At 56.7% G+C, this 17,910-nt stretch overlaps 1 protein-coding gene across 2 annotated transcripts in view; it reads left to right on the forward strand.

Moving 5' to 3' along the window:
• Window positions 1-204: 204 nt before the first annotated feature.
• Htra3 (HtrA serine peptidase 3) overlaps window positions 205-17,910 on the forward strand; it is a 29,245-nt gene continuing 11,539 nt past the window's right edge. The window contains exons 1-6 of one of the 2 annotated variants that reach the window (XM_006985583.4): window positions 205-744; window positions 10,010-10,109; window positions 13,065-13,287; window positions 15,452-15,646; window positions 16,235-16,267; window positions 17,704-17,818. In XM_006985583.4, the coding sequence (XP_006985645.1) occupies window positions 342-744; window positions 10,010-10,109; window positions 13,065-13,287; window positions 15,452-15,646; window positions 16,235-16,267; window positions 17,704-17,818 (1,069 nt within the window). In that variant the 5' untranslated portion in view covers window positions 205-341. The remainder of the gene's footprint in view (window positions 745-10,009; window positions 10,110-13,064; window positions 13,288-15,451; window positions 15,647-16,234; window positions 16,268-17,703; window positions 17,819-17,910) is intronic. The other variant, XM_006985584.4, reaches the window with a different exon arrangement.

Below are 17,910 nucleotides of genomic sequence, written 5' to 3' on the forward strand. Positions count from 1 at the left end.
ATACTCCGTGGCAGCTCCTCCTCCCCAGGCCTTCACCATGGGCTCGCAGACCTGTCACCCAAAGTGCACCCCCTACCAGGCCGGCTGGGGGAGCAGGAGGCGCCGGGTGGGTCCCCACTAGCCGGGGCGGGGTCCCGTGGGGCTGGGGCGGGGCTGACGGCGAGCAGGGCCGCCCCTTCCAGCGAGGGCGGGCGGCCTTGGCCATTAAAAGCCTGCGGACGGTCAGCAAAGGAGAGGCCCGGGTCAGTCCCCACACCATGTCTTTGCGCTCCCAGCCAGAGTGCGCCTGAGCCGCCCGGGCCTCGGTGTTCCCGCGGGTCTCGCGCCGCCGCCTCTTGACGATGCAGGCGCGCGCGCTGCTTCCCGCCGCGCTGGCCGCGCTGGCCACGCTGGCTGTGTTGGCGCTGGCCCGGGAACCCCCGACGGCGCCTTGCCCTGCGCGCTGCGACGTGTCGCGCTGCCCGAGCCCGCGCTGCCCCGGGGGCTATGTGCCCGACCTCTGCAACTGTTGCCTGGTGTGCGCTGCCAGCGAGGGCGAGCCCTGCGGTAGCCCCCTGGACTCGCCGTGCGGCGACAGCCTGGAGTGCGTGCGCGGTGTGTGCCGCTGCCGTTGGACCCACGCAGTGTGTGGCACGGACGGGCACACCTATGCCGACGTGTGCGCGCTGCAGGCCGCCAGCCGCCGTGCCCTGCAGATCTCCGGGACGCCGGTGCGCCAGCTGCAGAAGGGCGCCTGCCCCTCGGGTAAGCTCCGCCAGGAATTCAAAGACTTATTCTGAGGAAACTGAGGCCCAAGGGGATGCCGCCCGCTCACGGAGTGCCACTAGGCAGCCTTTTAGGAAAAGTTCAGACAGTCCTCTAGCCTTCTAGATGGAGAAACTGAGTCCCAAGAGTTCATCGCTGTCCCCAAAGCCACAGAACAAGTTAGAATTGAGACCTAGTGTGGCAGCTTTGTAGTGTCTGTAGTGTGGGGCTCTGACCCAGGCACTCCTCTGTTTCTTATAGTCCTCTAGTGGTTTAGAAGGGAATGATTGGCGAGTGGCATGCAGTCTTTTCTGGTCTCTGTCTTCAGTTTCTCTTTGGGTTTTCTTTTCTTCTGTCTGTAGCTTTCTTTCTTTTCTTTTCTTCTGTCTGTAGCTAGGTGGTCTTTGGGAGGCAAAATGGGGCTACAGCCAGTGTGTAAGCCACAGCTCAAAGGCTCAGGGGGAGACTCCTAAGACGGCCTCTCCTGGTTGGCAGGTGGCGCTTGGTCACTTCTGACCTTGCAATGGAACCCTGTACATCCAAGAAAAAAAAAACTTTGTCAATCTGCTTCTTGTCTGGGGCATTGTTTAGGATACCAAGCTTTGCCCTTGGCGTGATGGGGACTCAGTGGTTGATCCTCAATGCAGCTCAGCACAGCCCCTGTGCGTCCTTAGCCTGAGGTCAGACGGGCTCTGCTGGGCACTCAGAGGATACCTGGGAACCAGGCAGAAGGTCATCTAGGCCATCTTTTGGAGAATAAGGCTGAGTTTTCTCTGTGCTGTGTGGAAGGCATCCTGGAAAGACGCACTGGCCTGAATAGACTCTTGTGGGCTTGACTGCATGTACTGGACACATTGGGAAGTGCAGGTAGCTCAGCGCTGGGTGGGGATGGGACTTGGTGGCTGTAAGCATAGTGCCAGAGGCTGGCTTTGCCCTGTCAGACAGAACTGTTGCCTTCTGGACACTCAAGTCCTGTGTCCCCAAAAGGCTGGGGAGCTGAACATTCTCCTGGAGAGAAGGCTGAAGGAGCTCTAGACAGCCAGAGGCCAGAGAAAGAGCGGCAGGCACGGCTCTTTCCCGGTGAACACCTGCCTTCCTCTCAGGCTGGGTGGCCACAGGTGCCCAGACTGGAAAGTGCCATCCATGTAGGATTCTGTGGACCACATGAGTAAGCCATTTCAGGAGAGTTGGGAGGAGGACATCCTTATCTGTGTTATGGGAGACTAAGCAGGTTATAACAAACAAACATTCATGTCTCATAGTCTGGAACCTGGAAGCCCGTGGTTGAGACCCAGCCCTGATCCCCCAAGGGGAGGCTACTATGTGCTCACATGCCATGGTGGGGCAGAAGGCAAGCACGTGACATGGGTGAGAGACCCAAGGGGGTGTGGTACCGCTTACAAAGGCCTTAGTCTCCACTCATAAGTGGAAGGGTCTTATAGGGTCTACACCTACATTTTGGAGGGGCTGTATGTTGGTATGGGTAGGGTCATAGGTCACATGAGGGACAGCAGCCCAGTGCTTGCTCTCTTTGGGCAGTGTAATACATTACAAGGACACCCAGGGTGTGCTGGGTGCTGGTTCTGTGTGCCCATCTTGGGCCTTGCTGTCTGAGGTGCAGAGGGTTCGGGGTGGCCAGGCACGGGCTCTCCTCTGCTCTTCTGCTTGCTACCATCTTGGTTGTATTTGGTGTACCCTTCCCCTGGTCTCCCATGTGGCTGATACTGTTAGCATCAGGCTCTGGGCAGAGATGGGCAGGGATGGAGGTGGCCTTTCTTCTTCGCAGGCTGAGCCATTTGTGAAAAATCTTTTCTGTGCCTGGCTGTCCCTTGATTGGTAACAGTGTGTGGCATGAAGCAGACCCTGTTAGTGCCCTTGAGACTTCTAGACCCTGGAGGGCACAGACCAAGGAGAGAGGAGGAAGTCAGCCTGAGGATTAGGCAGGGTATCCATCACTAAGTGCGGCAGAGGTGGCTGAGAGTCTGTGGGTGTTGGCGGGATGGCGGGCTTCCTAGACCCACTGTCCTTAGTTACATCGCTCCATTGTCTTCTGGGTACTCAATCATAAACGGTCTGATGGCAGGCCTGGGAGAGACCCGTGCAGGGAAGATTTAGTCCCAGCGCAGTGCACACTGGGGCCCAGGGTTACTTCTTGTGCTGGGCACACTGTTGCTGCTGAGCAGTGAGGCCCCTAGGAGAGGTGCTGAGTTGGGACAGGGAACGGGGCTCCCTAGCAAAGATGGGGAGGGTGGAGAGGCCTGGGCAGAGCAGAGACCAAGATCTGGTCTAACGCACTGGCCACCGTCAAAGCTCAAGGTGCCCATGAGCTGGCAGGAATTGAAGCCAGGGAAGGAGGGCACATTACCGGGGATGTTAACAAGCCAGGCTCTACCACCCATCCTCAAAGGGCCAACTAAAGCAACGTGGCCACATTGGGAAGAGGAGCAAAGAGGTCCAGTGACAGCTCCCCAAGTCCATCTAGGGGTCCTGACACGAGATTTAGGTTTAAATAGAGGAACAGAAGTATATACAAACCAAGCATCTCCCACCCATCCTTGACCCCTCAGTCTCCACTCCGGTCTCTCCTGCAAGGTGGCCTGATGCATCCCTCTCACTGGCTGCAGTCTTCTCTTCCCAGAGTGAGATTCCTGGGGGAATTTCAGTTTCTCAGGGCCCATTGTCTCAGTAGTCTGGTAGTCAGAGGGGATGGTTACAGCTAGACAGGGCCAGTGACCTTGAGCCTGACACTTGTCCGTTGCGCACTCTGACCTGGGTGGTCCAGGTTGCTGCTTACTCCACGGACATGATTCACAGAAGCACCCTGTGCTTGTCTGCTGCTGCTTCTCTGCGGCTGTCTCCGGCTGCTCAGAAGTTTCACACACTAGTGCGAGTGCCAGGCTCACTCCATGCAGATGGAGACTGGCCGAGGCAGCCTGGCTGTCTCTAACTGGTCCTCCCAGCTCAGCTGACAGCACCGCCCCAGGACATTGATGTCTCAGCCTCTGTCCGCCACTGCACCTGTCATCGCCTCCTGTTTGCTGTGAATATGGTCACTAACCAGCCTGACCACAAACCACAATGCCCAGATGCTCTGGGCTCATGAATGTCTTGGGGGCGGGGAGAGCTGGTGAGCCCCACTTGAGGGTGATGTCTGAGAGGGGGGCTCCTGTGGCATGGGGGTCTCAGAACAGATTGGGTAGCAGAGGGAGACCAAGTCACCATTGGCTTCTGCTGGCTTCTACCTTCCTTATCATCCTGTATCATTTTACCTGGCAGCCAGGTGTCCCTGGTCAGTCTGTCCTGCATGTTACTAACAAGACCCCCTCCAAGTCACCCTCCACACTTACCTGGACTCTCAGGCCCTGTGTCTGCCAATACACACACACACACACACACACACACACACACACACACACACACACACACCTCCATTGCCGTCATCTGCGACCTTCTCACCCTCTGGCCACCTTACACCCCCCCCCCCCCCGCTACCTCAGGGCCTTTGCACATGTTCTGCCCACCACCCACAGTTCCCTCTCTCATTCTCACCTAGCAGGGTTCCTCTTCTGGGCTTAGATGTCCATTGACCTGTCTTCTCTCTCCTGCTTGCTCACTCTGGGCCTCATGGCAGCGGTGGGTCCAGCACCTGGTTGCACACAGTAGCTGTTGTTATTATATGAATATCTGGGCCCACGGGTCTCTGTAGCTCTCTTGGTCCCTATTAGATGGTTCCAGTGGGAATGACAGAAAATGTTGGGTCCCACCTGCATGTTAGAAAAGCATTCTCAAGGGAAGGGTCCCTTTGCTAGGATGACCTGCACTCGGGGGTCTGCTTGCAGGTTTCCCAGAGTCCCTGTCCCACAGCCCCTCTGTGACAGTAGACATCTACTTATTTCTAGAACTCGCAACTGGGGGGGCTTTGGGGCAGTTCCCACACAGATTTAACAGGCAGCTTTTAATGTGCAAGGAGGCTCTGCTGGCCTCTCCCAGCCTGTTATTTAAGAGCTTTGGGTGGCTTTTGTGTTCACTCTTCTTAGAAGCTTCTAGGGGCTCAGAGTTCAGCATCTGAGACTAACCAGGAAGAAGATGCATGCTCTATCTGCCCCATTGCCTGCTGGGACAGCAGAACTGGACAGTGGTCTGGCTGTGGGTGAGGACTGGCAGGGTTCCAGGGGCTTCATACATGTATTTCATAGTGGGTAAGATTGTGTGTCATGGCTGGGGACTAGGAGGAGCTCCATGACCTGTGAGTCCAGAAGCACTGTCAAACCCAGGTCCCTTTCTTCATTTACCTCCAGGGCATGCAGAGGTGGCCATGCAGAGGAGCTGTGTGGGGACCATGCTGCCTCGACAGAGTGGCACTCACCATGCTGGTCTGCCTGCTGACCCTTGTGCCCTACACCACCAAAAGTCTGGGTGTGCTCACTGGCCTATAGGATCTCTGGACACAGTGAGGCAGGTGGCCTCCCTGGCCTATGCTGTAGGCCTCAGACCTGTGCAGATGGCACAGCAGGCTGGGTAGATGGCACATCTACAACCTGCTGCCTTGCAGGAGGTGGCTACCAGAACTCCTAGGGTCAGCTGTCCGGATTCCTGCCATAACCTCTGAAGCCTTGAGCTCATCGTGGGGGATAATGTTGGGGTACAAGGACAGGTTCTCAGAGTAAGGGAGAGCTTGCCCCAAGCCATGGTCCTCCTGACTCCCTATTGTTGATCTGATATACCGTGGTCCTTGAGCCCCATGAGGAGGTGGCCACCCTGGAGGACACTGTGAGGAGGTAACTAAGTTATGAGAAACCGAATGCAGTCATAAGCCCCTCTTCTTGGGGCTGTGGAAGCCTGGCCGGGCACATGTGCCTCAACTACACGACAGGCCTGGGGCACCACACGCTGTGCCTGTATATCTGTGGTACCAGCACAACCCTCCAGTAGAGACCCCAGGAACTAACTCTCCAGGCCCTGTCTACTCCGTTGCCTCAGCTCCTGTCCCAGCTCCTGTCCCAGGCTCCTGCTCACAGTGTCACGCAGCCCCTTCGCCAAGTGTGCTGATCCCCCATTCCTCAAGGCCCAGGCCAACAGGGCACCAACCCTAAGGTCCCCCTTGCACCCTCACAGAGAGTCTCTCTAGAGCACTGTTTCTCAACCTTCCTCATGCTTTAGTACAGTTGCTCACATTGTGGTGACCCCCATCCGTATTATTTCATTGCTACTCCAGAACTGTAATTTTGCTACTGTGATGCATCGTAATGCAAATGTCCGATATGCGATCCAAGGGGGGTCACGACCTACAGTGTCCTCAGTGCGTGGGTACCCGGGCTGTGCTGGCCCTGGAAGTAAGCAGCGAGAGTGGAACACACAGCCCCTACAGCTTCAGCCCTGCTGCCGCAGCTTTCCTGTGTGTCCTCCTCCTAAATGCTTGCCTGTCCCTAAGTGACCCATGTCCCCCTGGCCACAAACATCAAGATCCCTCTGTGGTTCCCAGGGAGTCCTGCTGCTGTCTGCGGCCCTCAGACCCAGGTCCTGCCTAGGGAACGGAGGATGGGGAGAGCCACTGTCCAGCTTGGGGCACACAGACCACACACCACCTCTCCCTCGCAGCCACAGCCCAGGGTACCAGCCCAGGTGCAAGGTATCAAGCACAGCACACCGGGCACAGGGCACCAGGCCCAGAGTCGGCCTCCCTGAGCTCTCCAAGGCTGATACAGTGGCTGGTTTATAGGTTGGGAAACAAGGCTTAGAGAGATCAGGTGGCCTGCCCGAGGCACACAGCCAGATCCCTAAACCTAGGTACATCCCAGCTCTGTGCTGCGCCTTGGGAGGGTGTAACAGCTGGTTAGCTTCCAGGAGAGCCCAGCCTTGACCTGTCTCTGGCTTGGGGCCAGCCCGGCGGCGGCAGCGGCGCCTCTGGCTGTGAAATTCCAGGCTCTGCTGGCTGAGCCAACCTCTGGAGGTTGGCTGTGAGGCTAGGCTCCGGGCACAGAGATCCCCAGCTCCCCTTATGGAATGCCCTTCCACCTGTGACTGGGTGGGGAGGGGCAGTAAAACCGGTGAGTGTGGGGTGCTCAATGCTGCATTCGGTCGTCCGGCACCAACTGCACACAAACATGTGCTATGCCTGGATTTATTTGCCATCCCCCCGTTAGGCCTCACACCACACCAAGCCTGAATATTCATAACCTCAACTGTCTGGTGACCCAGGGAGGGATGTCACTGCTGTCCCCCGTAAGAGAACTGAGGCACAGTGGACTCGGGAGACCTGTGGGGCCTTTCTGTTAAGAAGTGGCAGAGTTGGGGGACACCGTTGAAGAGCCAGATATGGGGATCAGAACCAGGCTCCTTTACCTGCCGGACTGTGTGCTGGTTTCGGGCTAATGTACACAGTCGTGCGTGTTGCACACTGTCCAACTCCGGGGAATGTGGGTATGGATACGGACCCCTGTTAATAATGCCGATGGAACCGTGTAGTGTACAGCCTCTGTGACGGTGTAGGGTGTCCCCGTGGTGTGTCGTGGTCATTCTCATTCCCATTCTGTGCTTTCAGGTCTTCGTCTCTCCCATGGCGTTATGACTGTGCACAGTTCACACGCCATCCTGCTTGAGGGTCACCCACTGTCACTTAGGCAGGCATGTTGGAGATGGAGCCCCGAGGCCAGCTTCCCTCCGAGGGTTACTTCTTACAGCCCTTCCTCTCCTAGGAGCCCCCAGACACCTGGCCCTGAGGGCTGTGTTCTGTGTCCTGCTTGGGAACAAAACTTCCGGGCCTTCAGATTCTGTTTATTTTTGAAAAACAACAAAAAGTCAAATAAAAAAATAAAAAAGAGCCAGCAGCTGAGTGTGCTGAGACTACGGCCTTCAGAACTTGGCTCGGCCTGGCATGGGGGTGGGGCTGTTAAGAAACCCCAAATAAACAGAGCTGTTTCCTGGCCCAGCCAAGCCAGTTCATGTGGGAAGGCTGTGGTGGGGGCTTGCGGCCTTCTGTGTGACTCATGGTGACTCATCTGAGAGTGGGGCCCGATTAAAGGGCCATGCCTGGCGGGCTGCAGGGTTCCCCGACCTGGCGCAGGGCTAGGCCTTCCATTCGAAGATGGCATTCATACTCAACCTCAGTTTTCTGGGCTGTAAAATGGGCCATGGGGTGGGGTGGGGGGTCTAAGCTGGGGTCTGGGCTGAGCAAGTTCTGGCTTTGCCTCCTCCTCCCTCCTTCCAGGAGGGCTATCACCTCTGGGCTGTGGGGTGAGCCACAGCACAGGTCTCTGTGCTGGAGCGCTAGTGCTGGGGAATGGGGACCCTGTATAGTAGTATCTCTTTGGTTGCTCTGAGGTCCTGAGCATGAAAAGCCAGCTGAAAGCAGATCGGGCTGTCCTGGGCCCTTGCTCCAGGCCTTGCCATCTCTCCAGTTACCTACCATGCAGAATCCTAGCTGACAAGGTCCTTCTGAAGGTCAGGTCCTCACTCTGGAATAACAAGTGGCCTAGGAGCTTGGAGCAGCGCGGTGGTGGGTCTGCTCACTGACTTGAACCTCCGGGTCAGCTCCCAACAGCCTGGGGACACAGGGACTGGGAGGCCTTGGCTCCTGCCTCAGTTCTACCACTACCCATACTGGGCCTGGCAGGCCAGGTGGGCAGAGCCAGGGGAGGGGTCTGTCGGTCCTGGAAGTGCCGAGCCCCAGGATGAACTGGGCAGTGAGGCAGACAGGGTGATTTGTTCTCCATGCTGTCTGTGAGAAGGGCGGTATTCCTTCCTCCTCAGTCAAAGGCGCACTGGGCCCAGGTCTCAGCCCACTTAGACAACTTCTCTGATCACTTCCTGCCAGTCGGGGGCAGCAGGTGGCTTTGCCCATACAGGAGTCCAGGAGCCGTCTGCATGTCCCATCTCACCCCAGGTTCCATCTGTCCCACCCCTGCTCACACGTCTCCATCCTTGCTGTCCCTCATTGCCGATGGATGCCAGGGCTGGGTTCACGAAGGCTGTGGGCGGGTGTGACCGGGTAAACTGCACAGGAGGCCTGGCTAGGAATTGTTTTGTAAGCCTCCATTCGCCATCTTTACATTTGAGGCTCCATTCCCCCCACCACCACCACACACACACCCCACACCCCGCCAGCTGCCACTCTGGGAGTCAGGGACATTGACGGCTGTATGTGGGGACAGTGTTGGCCCACAATTTTTTCAGAGCACAGGCTGTGGTCTGTACCCCTCTCATGGCTGCTGCTGTGGACATGTTATTTTCCATCCTGTTGGATGGTGTGGAAAACCAGGTTTATGAGGTGGAAGCTCAGCCCCACAGAGCCATACAGGGCCCTTTCACATCACCAGGTACCAGGGTGAGTGGTGGCTTCCTGGGAAAGGGAATGTCACCATTTACATTCTCATCAGTTTACCCAGGCCCCATGAGAGGTCACCTTCGGTCCCACTTGTCAGATGGGAAAGTCAAGGCCCAGAGAGGGTAAGTGACTTGCCGCAGGTCCACAGCTGGAAGACAGCGGGTCCAGCTGAGCCCAGCTGTGTGCAGCTCCCAGGCCTGTGCTCATTTCGGAGCCCACGGACCCCTCAGAAGCAGTTCCAAGGAGCATGGTGTCTGGAGGTCTTGGTACGGTCTTGTGCCACCCGCACGCCTCAGGCCTGTGGTCCTGGCAGGCCACAACCCCGTTGCTGATGGCGGCAGGAATCTGAGCCAGTGATTAAGGTTTTGGGGAGGTTTGTGAGCTGCCTGGCAAGTAGGCCTGGGCTATGGCCAAGTCAGTCAAAGGCGGGGTGCTCTGTCCACCCAGGAATCTACAGCCTGGCCAATGAGGAAGGGCCTCACAGAGGCCAGATGAGGGTGGCTCAGGGACTTCCACTGTGCCCTTAACTATCAGTACGCTGGTCCTCAGGCAGAGACAGGCAAATGGTTCGCTCTCCAACACACTTTTTTACATGGGAGCAGGCAGGAACCCAGGGGTGCTGGTCCTCGGCATTAGTCCTGTGCTTCCTGGAGCTAAGATCCAAACCTCTCTATGACTCCTGCTCAGCCCCCAAGAGTCCAGTGGGGAAAATGTGCAGAAGTTCAACTCCCAAAAGTCCTAGTTAACCATTCTCCAGGGCAGGGACCACTACCTCAGATGTCTGGGCATCCCTGCACTTCTGGGGGATGGGGTTCAGAGCATGTTGACACGGGCTTTGAGTCCAGGGAGGGGTCTGCAGCAGGACCTCTACCACCCTGGGCCTAGGGGCTGCTGGGAGCCAGCAGGTCTCACTGACACCCTTGGTCCTTGCCGCCAGCGCAGGTCTCCACCAGCTGACCAGCCCACGGTACAAGTTCAACTTCATCGCTGATGTGGTGGAGAAGATCGCGCCAGCCGTGGTCCACATAGAGCTCTTCCTGAGGTGCGTGGGGGCCCCCCCGAGTTGCTCCTCAGCTTTCCCGTTCCCAGCTTCCCTCCTGCCTGCTGCCACTAAAACGAGACCTGATTCCAGCAGCTGGAGCCATAGCAACAGGTGGGGTGGGATGAGTAGCAGCTACTGAAACTTGATGTGCCTGGGGGACGAAGGTCAGCCTAAAGTGAGTACCTAGGAGTCTAGGAGATACAGAGAAACAGGGGACAGTCCCACTGAGGTGCCAGCTCAACAGGACAAGTGTTCTGAATCAGGCGCGAGGGAGGGTGTGCGAACTCGTAGCTAGACGGGGAGGGGAGGGAGGACTGAGTGGAGGTGGGTGGACAGGGAAGCAGGTTTGTCTATGGGAGAGGAAGCCCACTGTGCGATGTGTGGTCTAGCTTCCTGGCAGGATCCCTCTTTACAGACAGGGGAGGGGCCTCCTCCCTTCCTCCCACACCCAGTATTCTCTCCCAGAGATGTCTGTGCTGAATGAGGAGGCCCTGCCTTCCAGACACAGCCGCCAAGGTCCCATCACTCACATCCGGTCCTGAGGTCTCAATTTAGACCCCCTAGAGAGAAGCCAGTTGTGGCAGGAACCTCAGGACTCTAGACACAACAATCTCCACCCTTCTCGCGCTGGAGCTGAGTGGAGGGAGCCGGCTGGAATGGTGGAGCCAGACAGGAGCCCACCTGATAGGGATCAGGGAAGCTGGTGACCAGCTTATTAGTCTGACTCTGGTGTGGAGCTGCCTGGTTACTGATGTCAATCACCATGCCCTCCCTCTGCGCTCCATGGCCAGGGAAGTGTCAGGCTACTCAACCTCCTGCCCACTAACAGTGGCAAGAGCCTCACAGGCAAGGTGTGTGTGTGTGTGTGGGGGGGGGGGGTATATGGCCGGGGAGGGGGATGAACAGTACTCATCCAGGGTCTAGCCTGAGCTCTGGACCATGTTGGCTCTGAGACTGTTTTCTTAAGCCACCCTGGGGCTTTTGGAAAAGAGAGCCAGATGGGGACTCAGGCCCCGTGGGACTGTGGGACCCTTCTGCCTGCCAGGTCCCTGCTATAATTGACAACTTATAGACCTATGCCTCCCAAGGCCTTTACACACACACACACACACACACACACACACACACACACACACACACACATACACCCCACATCACATCCCACCTGGAGATCCCCCTGCCATATCCGATTTTCCCCTGGGGTAAAATCTGAGACACATCATTGAGGAAATTACAAATGGGTGCACTAAGAGGCTGTCTCAACTGAAGGGGGCTGAGGAGGGACTGTGTATGTTGAGAGGGCCTGGGGCACTAACTCTGAGCTGGTTAATCACAGGCTAAGGCAGTAGTGATGTCTGGCTCGTGGAGCCAAAGCCTCATGAGTAGGTAAGGCCCTGGTAGGGCAGACATCACAGAGCCTTTCAGCCATAACCCTTGACCTGTGGGATGTAGGTGCAGGGCTCTCTCGGACCCCGTCTGCAGTCTTGAGAAGAGCTAGGTTTAGCCACCCTGTGGTGCTTCTCAGAGAGCTATGGATGGTAGATGGAGACAGACTCTGCCCTAAGCAGCTTGGCATGGTGGGAACCCTGCTCTGCTCTGCCCCCTGCCTGACCCTAGCAAGTAGTACCACATCTCTGGGCCTCAGTCTCCCAGAGAGCTTTGCACAGCAGGTTACCCAGGACTAAGTCACAGAGCCCCGCAGACTGGAGGATTAAACAATGGGACGCGTTGCCTCCCCGCTCTGGAGGTTGAGGTCCAAGATCAGATGTCTACAGGGCATCCCACTCGGATCCTGGGCCAGCTTACAACTTCCAGTGGTTCTGGATGTCCTCGGGTTGGGGTACCTCCTCCCCACCCGTCTCCCATGTCCCCCTTGAGCCTCTTCCAGCTTCCTGTCTTCTCAAGGTACTGATGCTTGAACATAGGGCCCCTACTCCATCGAAACGTCACAGCCCTGTCACATCTGCAGAGACCCACATCTGCAGAGACCCACTTCCAGATGAGGTCACACCCATGGAGGTGTGGTCAGGACTTGATCACATCTGTTTGGGGAACACTGACCCACAAGTCTCCCATGAACTTTGAATGAACTTGTCCCTGGCTTCAGGAAGCACTTAGGATGTTTGTTGTTTCCCCTGCTCTGGCCAGGCTGAGATGACTTTTTTTTTTTTTTTTTTTTTTTTTTTTTTTTTTTTTTTGGTTTTTCAAGACAGGGTTTCTCTGTGCACTTTTGGTGCCTGTCCTAGATCTTGCTCTATAGACCAGGCTGTCCTCGAACTCACAGAGATCTGCCTGGCTCTGCCTCCCTAGTGCTGGGATTAAAAACATGCGCCACTGCTGCCCGGCTGAGGTGACATTTTGAAAAGACTGTCACGCGCTCCAGAGTGCTAGACACTTGGGCTCCTTCATCCACTTAGGGTCCTCAGGGCCTGTGTACTTTTGTGTGTCACCCTGAGGAAGGTCCCAAGCTGCACCAACCTTCTGCCCCCTCCCATCCTGAAAGTAAGGTCAAGACTCCTTAAGCAGACAGCCCATTTCCCAAATGGGAAGACAGAGGCTCAGAGGGTTTACAGAGCCTGCCTGAGGGCAGCTAGGTCACAGGTGATGTTGGACTGGCCATTGGAGTCTCGGCTGGTTGTCTCTAGGGCCCTGCTGGCGGGCATTGGTGCCCCTGCCGGCTGGTGCACGCTAACATGTCAACAGGTACTGTGAACATATCAGTACAGCAAACTGCAGATCAGAGATGACGGTCACATCTTCACAGCCATGAACTTCATCCAGCCTCGGTGTTGCCAAGGCCCCGCCCACAGTGACAGCCTCAGTTCAAAGCCAGGATGTGGAGGGAGTGGTTCCCCCAAGCCTGTTCTTTCACCTCGCGTGATTCTGCATCCACCACCATGCTGACTCCCCCAGGCCAAGGCCTTACTCTGAACGTTCCCCTGCTTCCCTGTGCAGACACCCTCTGTTTGGCCGGAATGTGCCGCTATCCAGTGGTTCAGGCTTCATCATGTCAGAGGCTGGTTTGATTGTCACCAATGCCCACGTGGTCTCCAGCTCCAGCACCGCCTCAGGCCGGCAGCAGCTGAAGGTGCAGCTGCAGAATGGGGATGCCTATGAGGCCACCATCCAGGACATTGACAAGAAGTCCGATATCGCCACTATCGTAATCCACCCCAAGGTGAGCAGATGGGGTGCCTCTGCCTGCACAGCAGTGCCCTCCCCAGCCTGTCCCAGCAATGCCCTCCCCAGCCTGTCCCAGCAGTGCCCTCCCCAGCCTGTCCCAGCAGTGCCCTCCCCAGCCTGTTCCAGCAGTGCCCTCCCCAGCCCGCACATCTGCACTAGCTCAGCCTTCCCAGCGCTCTGAGTCCCAGGGCCACTGGCAACATCAGACCTGGAGCCTCTGAATTGCCCTTGCCCAAGGTGCCAACACCAGAAACAAGCAGGACACAGGAGGGAGGAGGACAGCATCTCACACCTCCCCACCTCTTTATTGTCCTAGCCGGGCCCACATCTGGGGTTCCCTGTCCTTGGCGGCTGACAGACCAGGGAAGTCAGGCTCCACTTTCTACCTCTGTGCCCACACCTACTCTGGCTACCACATGACCCTTTATGGTCCCCAGGAGCTTCTAGAAGCCCAGGTGGTGTTCTTCCTGTTTGTGGCACAGGCCAGGGCGGGAGAACCCTCATCACCTAGACTCTTACAGGGTGAAACGGAGCCTTGGGAAGATTAGAATTCTCATCACTTGGAATCTGAGAGGAAATCGAAGCTCAGAAAGGTTAGATCACACACCTAAGATCACAGCTAACAGTGGCAGGGCTAATCTAGATGCAAACCATCCTCAAACTGGTTTGTATTGTACCCAGCGGTACCATTGCATGGCTCTGGGATGGCCGTGGGGGTTTTCTGCATCCCCTGCACCCACCATCAAACGTGTCACTGTGTCTTCAGTCAGGCTCAGGCACACAGTTCCCTCTAGATGTCTGTGAGCCAGCTGGTGTGGATATGTGGAGCCTAGCTTCCTCCTGGATGCAGGTTCTTGGTGTCCGTGGTGACCAGTGTTTGCAGAGTTCATTGTCAAGGTGGAGGATCCATAATGGTCAACCCTGATACAGACCCTCTGTAGTCCTGAGTCCTGTCACGGGCCGAGTCTGGGTGCATTGCTTCTTCATGGTAGCACAGAAACTGAGGGTGGGAGGGGACAGACTGAAGGGCTGAAACGACAAGAACTCTTCACACTGTGGAGGCCCAGCTTCTCTATGGCCAGCATGCAGCTCTGCTGTGCTCAGAGTCTCCAGGCTAGGCGAGGCTGTATGCTCAACCATGGGCAGCTGCAGGAAGCTGTAAGGCAGCACAGCCCTTCCACAGCTTCCCTGGTGTTAAGAGCACAAATGATTGCTGTAGAGATAGACCAAGAACATTGCCCTGGGGTGACAGACAGAGCATGTCTGGCTTTCACTGGTAGCAGAAGTATGGTGCGTGTGCCTCAACACCACACACACACACACACACACACACACACACACACACACACACCCCGGAGCCTCTGAAGCTCAGAAGCTCTGTGCCCTGCGGCTCCCCAAACCAGATATTCATATACACCTGCTCTCTCAGACCACAGCATCCACAGGGACGGATAACTGAGTTCACAGACAGATGGGCTCCGCTAGCCCTGTGCTAACGAGTGTTTAGGTACTTAGTGTGCTGAGATGGCAGGGCGGAGTGTTCCTTTCCCTGGCCTCAGTTCCCTTGTGTGTCTATATTGAGATATCAAAGATTCCAAACTAGGTTTCCCAGGCCCTTGTTAGGGCTCCAGGGAGCTACATATCCCACCATGGGGTGCCTCTGTGGGGTGCAGCACACCAAGCCTGGGGGCACTGGGTAGCTTTCAGCTGACCTGCAGAGCAAACTGTCGCCACTAAATCACAGGCTTAGCTGGGCAGTAGCGCACGCCTTTAATCTTAACACTTGGGAGACAGAGGCAGCTGGATCTCTGTGAGTTTGAGGCCAGTCTGGTCTACATAGTGAGTACTAGGTCAGTCAGATGCATAGGAAGATCTTGTCTCAAAACAAACAAAATCCAAACAAACCCCTGGGCTCAAGGATGTCAGAGGCCTGGCCCCAGCCTGGATGCTCTGTGTACCTCCCTGTGACAGACATTTATGGCCTTGGTTCTGTAGGCTCCAGCCCCAGTCTCGGCCAGCTGCTGGTCTGCCTTCAGGTCACATTGGCCACTTGCCCCAGCCTGGTCTCTGGGCTGTGAATAGCCTCCTTCCTCTCCAGAGACCAGCCTGTCAGGGTCCCTCTCTGTGGTCTGAGCCGCTGTCCCCTCGTCTCCTTCCAGAAAAAGCTTCCTGTGTTGCTTCTGGGTCACTCAGCGGACCTGCGGCCCGGCGAGTTTGTGGTGGCCATTGGCAGCCCCTTTGCCCTGCAGAACACTGTGACGACGGGCATTGTCAGCACTGCCCAGCGGGATGGCAAGGAGCTGGGCCTCCGGGACTCAGACATGGACTATATCCAGACAGATGCCATCATCAATGTGAGTCCTGTGGGCAAGGCTGACCTCAGTGACCTCCGACCAGCTTGTTCCCTATCCCATCAAACAGCACACCATTATCTAGGAATGCTTTTCGTTATCTCATGTAGAGCATTCCCTCAGGGACTGCCTCCAAGAGACGGGCCACCTTGGACAGCTGCAGAGATGGGGTGGCCCAGTCATACCCCTGGAAGGTCTTAGTCTGCCCCACACAGGTTGACTTTACTAGGATTAAGGTGATGTTGGATGGCACCACTACATCCACACAGCCCCAAGCCTGGGCGCCTTGGTGTGTACTCCTGTGCATGCCATGACTGGTTGCTGGAGCCATTCATGTCTGTAGAGACTACCAAACCTCAGACACTGCCTGTTCTGCAGGGACCTAGCAGCTGGTGAGTTGTGGAGGCACGCAAGTGCGTGGTTTGTGCAGAGACCAGAGGGTCAGTGAGAGCCTCTGCTGGTAGTGTGGGTTGAACACCAAGGCAGTGGAAGTCAATTCCAGTGGCCCGTCTTGTCACTGGCTGGGGAAAGAGCCCGGGGGACCATCAGGGGGCTCATGGCACAGCTAATACAGTGTTTCCCCCTTTGCAGTATGGGAACTCCGGAGGACCCCTGGTGAACCTGGTAAGTGTCCGCTAAAGTGGAGTGTCTGGTTTTCTGAGGCACAGGCTAGAGGTAGGGACAAGGCCCTTGGTCCTTGGTCCAGAGGTCAGCAGTGTCGCTGGGTTGGAGGCCCAGGAAGACCTGAGCACCAGGCCTGTGCTACCTAGAACCCTCGGGGACAACTGAAAACAGCTGCCAGGCTGGGGCCATGTGCCCCAGAGAGGCACTGGGCAATGGGGGCATAGATCAGGGTCCTACTGCTCTGGGCTTAGCTGTCCTCAGTTATAATTTAGGGTGAGAGGAGAGGCCACCCCATGAGCGATGTTATCCTTCCCTTCTAGAGTCGGGCTCAGCTTCATCCTGGCTGAGATTTTTCCAGAATAGGGCAGGAGGTTCAGCTTGGACCCCAGACTCTGAAGACTTAGTGCAGCCCGCCCCAAGGAAACTTACCCATAGAGTGGATAGTGTCCAGACTTGATGGGCCCACGTGCTCCAGGTGTACCTGAGGAGGCTCTGAAGGGATACAGGCCCCACCCCTGAGACAGACCAGGGAGCGTTTCCTGGAGATGGGCGCGCTTAGTGAGGGTGTGGAGGTGAAGGGATGGGTGGGCGAGGGGATGCCAAGGATAAGACACAGCACATGGGGCACTTCCGGGGTGGGGGAAGACAGTGTGGGGCACTTCATGGGCAGGGGCTGTGTCTAGCCGGCACTAAGGCCACTTGGGTAGGTGGCCGTCTCTTCCCCATTCAGTATTTTCCAGGCAAAGATGTTGAGGGAGAGAGGCTCACGTGGTAAGGCCTGGAAACTTCTTAAAGTTTCTGCCCTAGGCCACAGAGCGCTTCCCTGACACGCTGGTGGTGCCCTGCCTGGGTTGTCTAGGGAAAACGTCCAGCAGGCCTCCCATGGCCAGACAGCTTTTGGGAGGGGTCCTGCCCAGGAGTGGGGCCCGTTGACTGGGCCAGCTCCTTCTGTTGGCGCTGGCCCCCATGAAGCTGGGCAGGGTGGGAACCCAGCTCAAAACAGATTACACAGGTTGCTGCCCTGGCCCCATTCACTGGTCTCTGCTTTTTATAAGGAAGGGATAGAAGGGGTCCAGGACTCTGATGGGAGTAGATGGTGTTCTAGGTGCTGTGGGCACTGCCTCCCTCCTAGGGCAGAGGGGCTGGGGCTAGCAGAGCAGGCTCAACCCAATAACTACCCCAAAAGCCTTCTCAGGGGTAGAACAGAAGTTCCCAGGACTTGGAAGTTACACAGGGTGGGGGGAGTGTCACTGACCCCAATGTGACCTAGAGAGCCATCTTTCCAGGGTAGCTCGGGGCTGCTTGGGGCATCTCAATGGGGCACTGATGGCTGTCTCTGCTTCTGGAAAGAGTGCTCTCACACCCAGCTCAGCAGCAGTTGGTGGTTTTGCCTGCATGCCCCCGAGTAACCCCCACACTCTGCTCACCCTGCTCAGGACGGTGAGGTCATCGGCATCAACACACTCAAGGTTGCAGCTGGCATCTCCTTTGCCATCCCCTCGGACCGCATCACCCGCTTCCTCTCCGAGTTCCAAAACAAGCACGTGAAAGGTAAAGAACTCATTAGGGGGCAGGTAAGGCAGGGCCCCCCAGAACTAGGTCCAGCCCCACTTAGGTTAGCCAGGGCCCATCTGCAGGGGCTA

The sequence above is a fragment of the Peromyscus maniculatus genome, chromosome 10 (assembly GCF_049852395.1).
Source record: "Peromyscus maniculatus bairdii isolate BWxNUB_F1_BW_parent chromosome 10, HU_Pman_BW_mat_3.1, whole genome shotgun sequence".
Classification (NCBI taxonomy): Eukaryota; Metazoa; Chordata; class Mammalia; order Rodentia; family Cricetidae; genus Peromyscus; species Peromyscus maniculatus.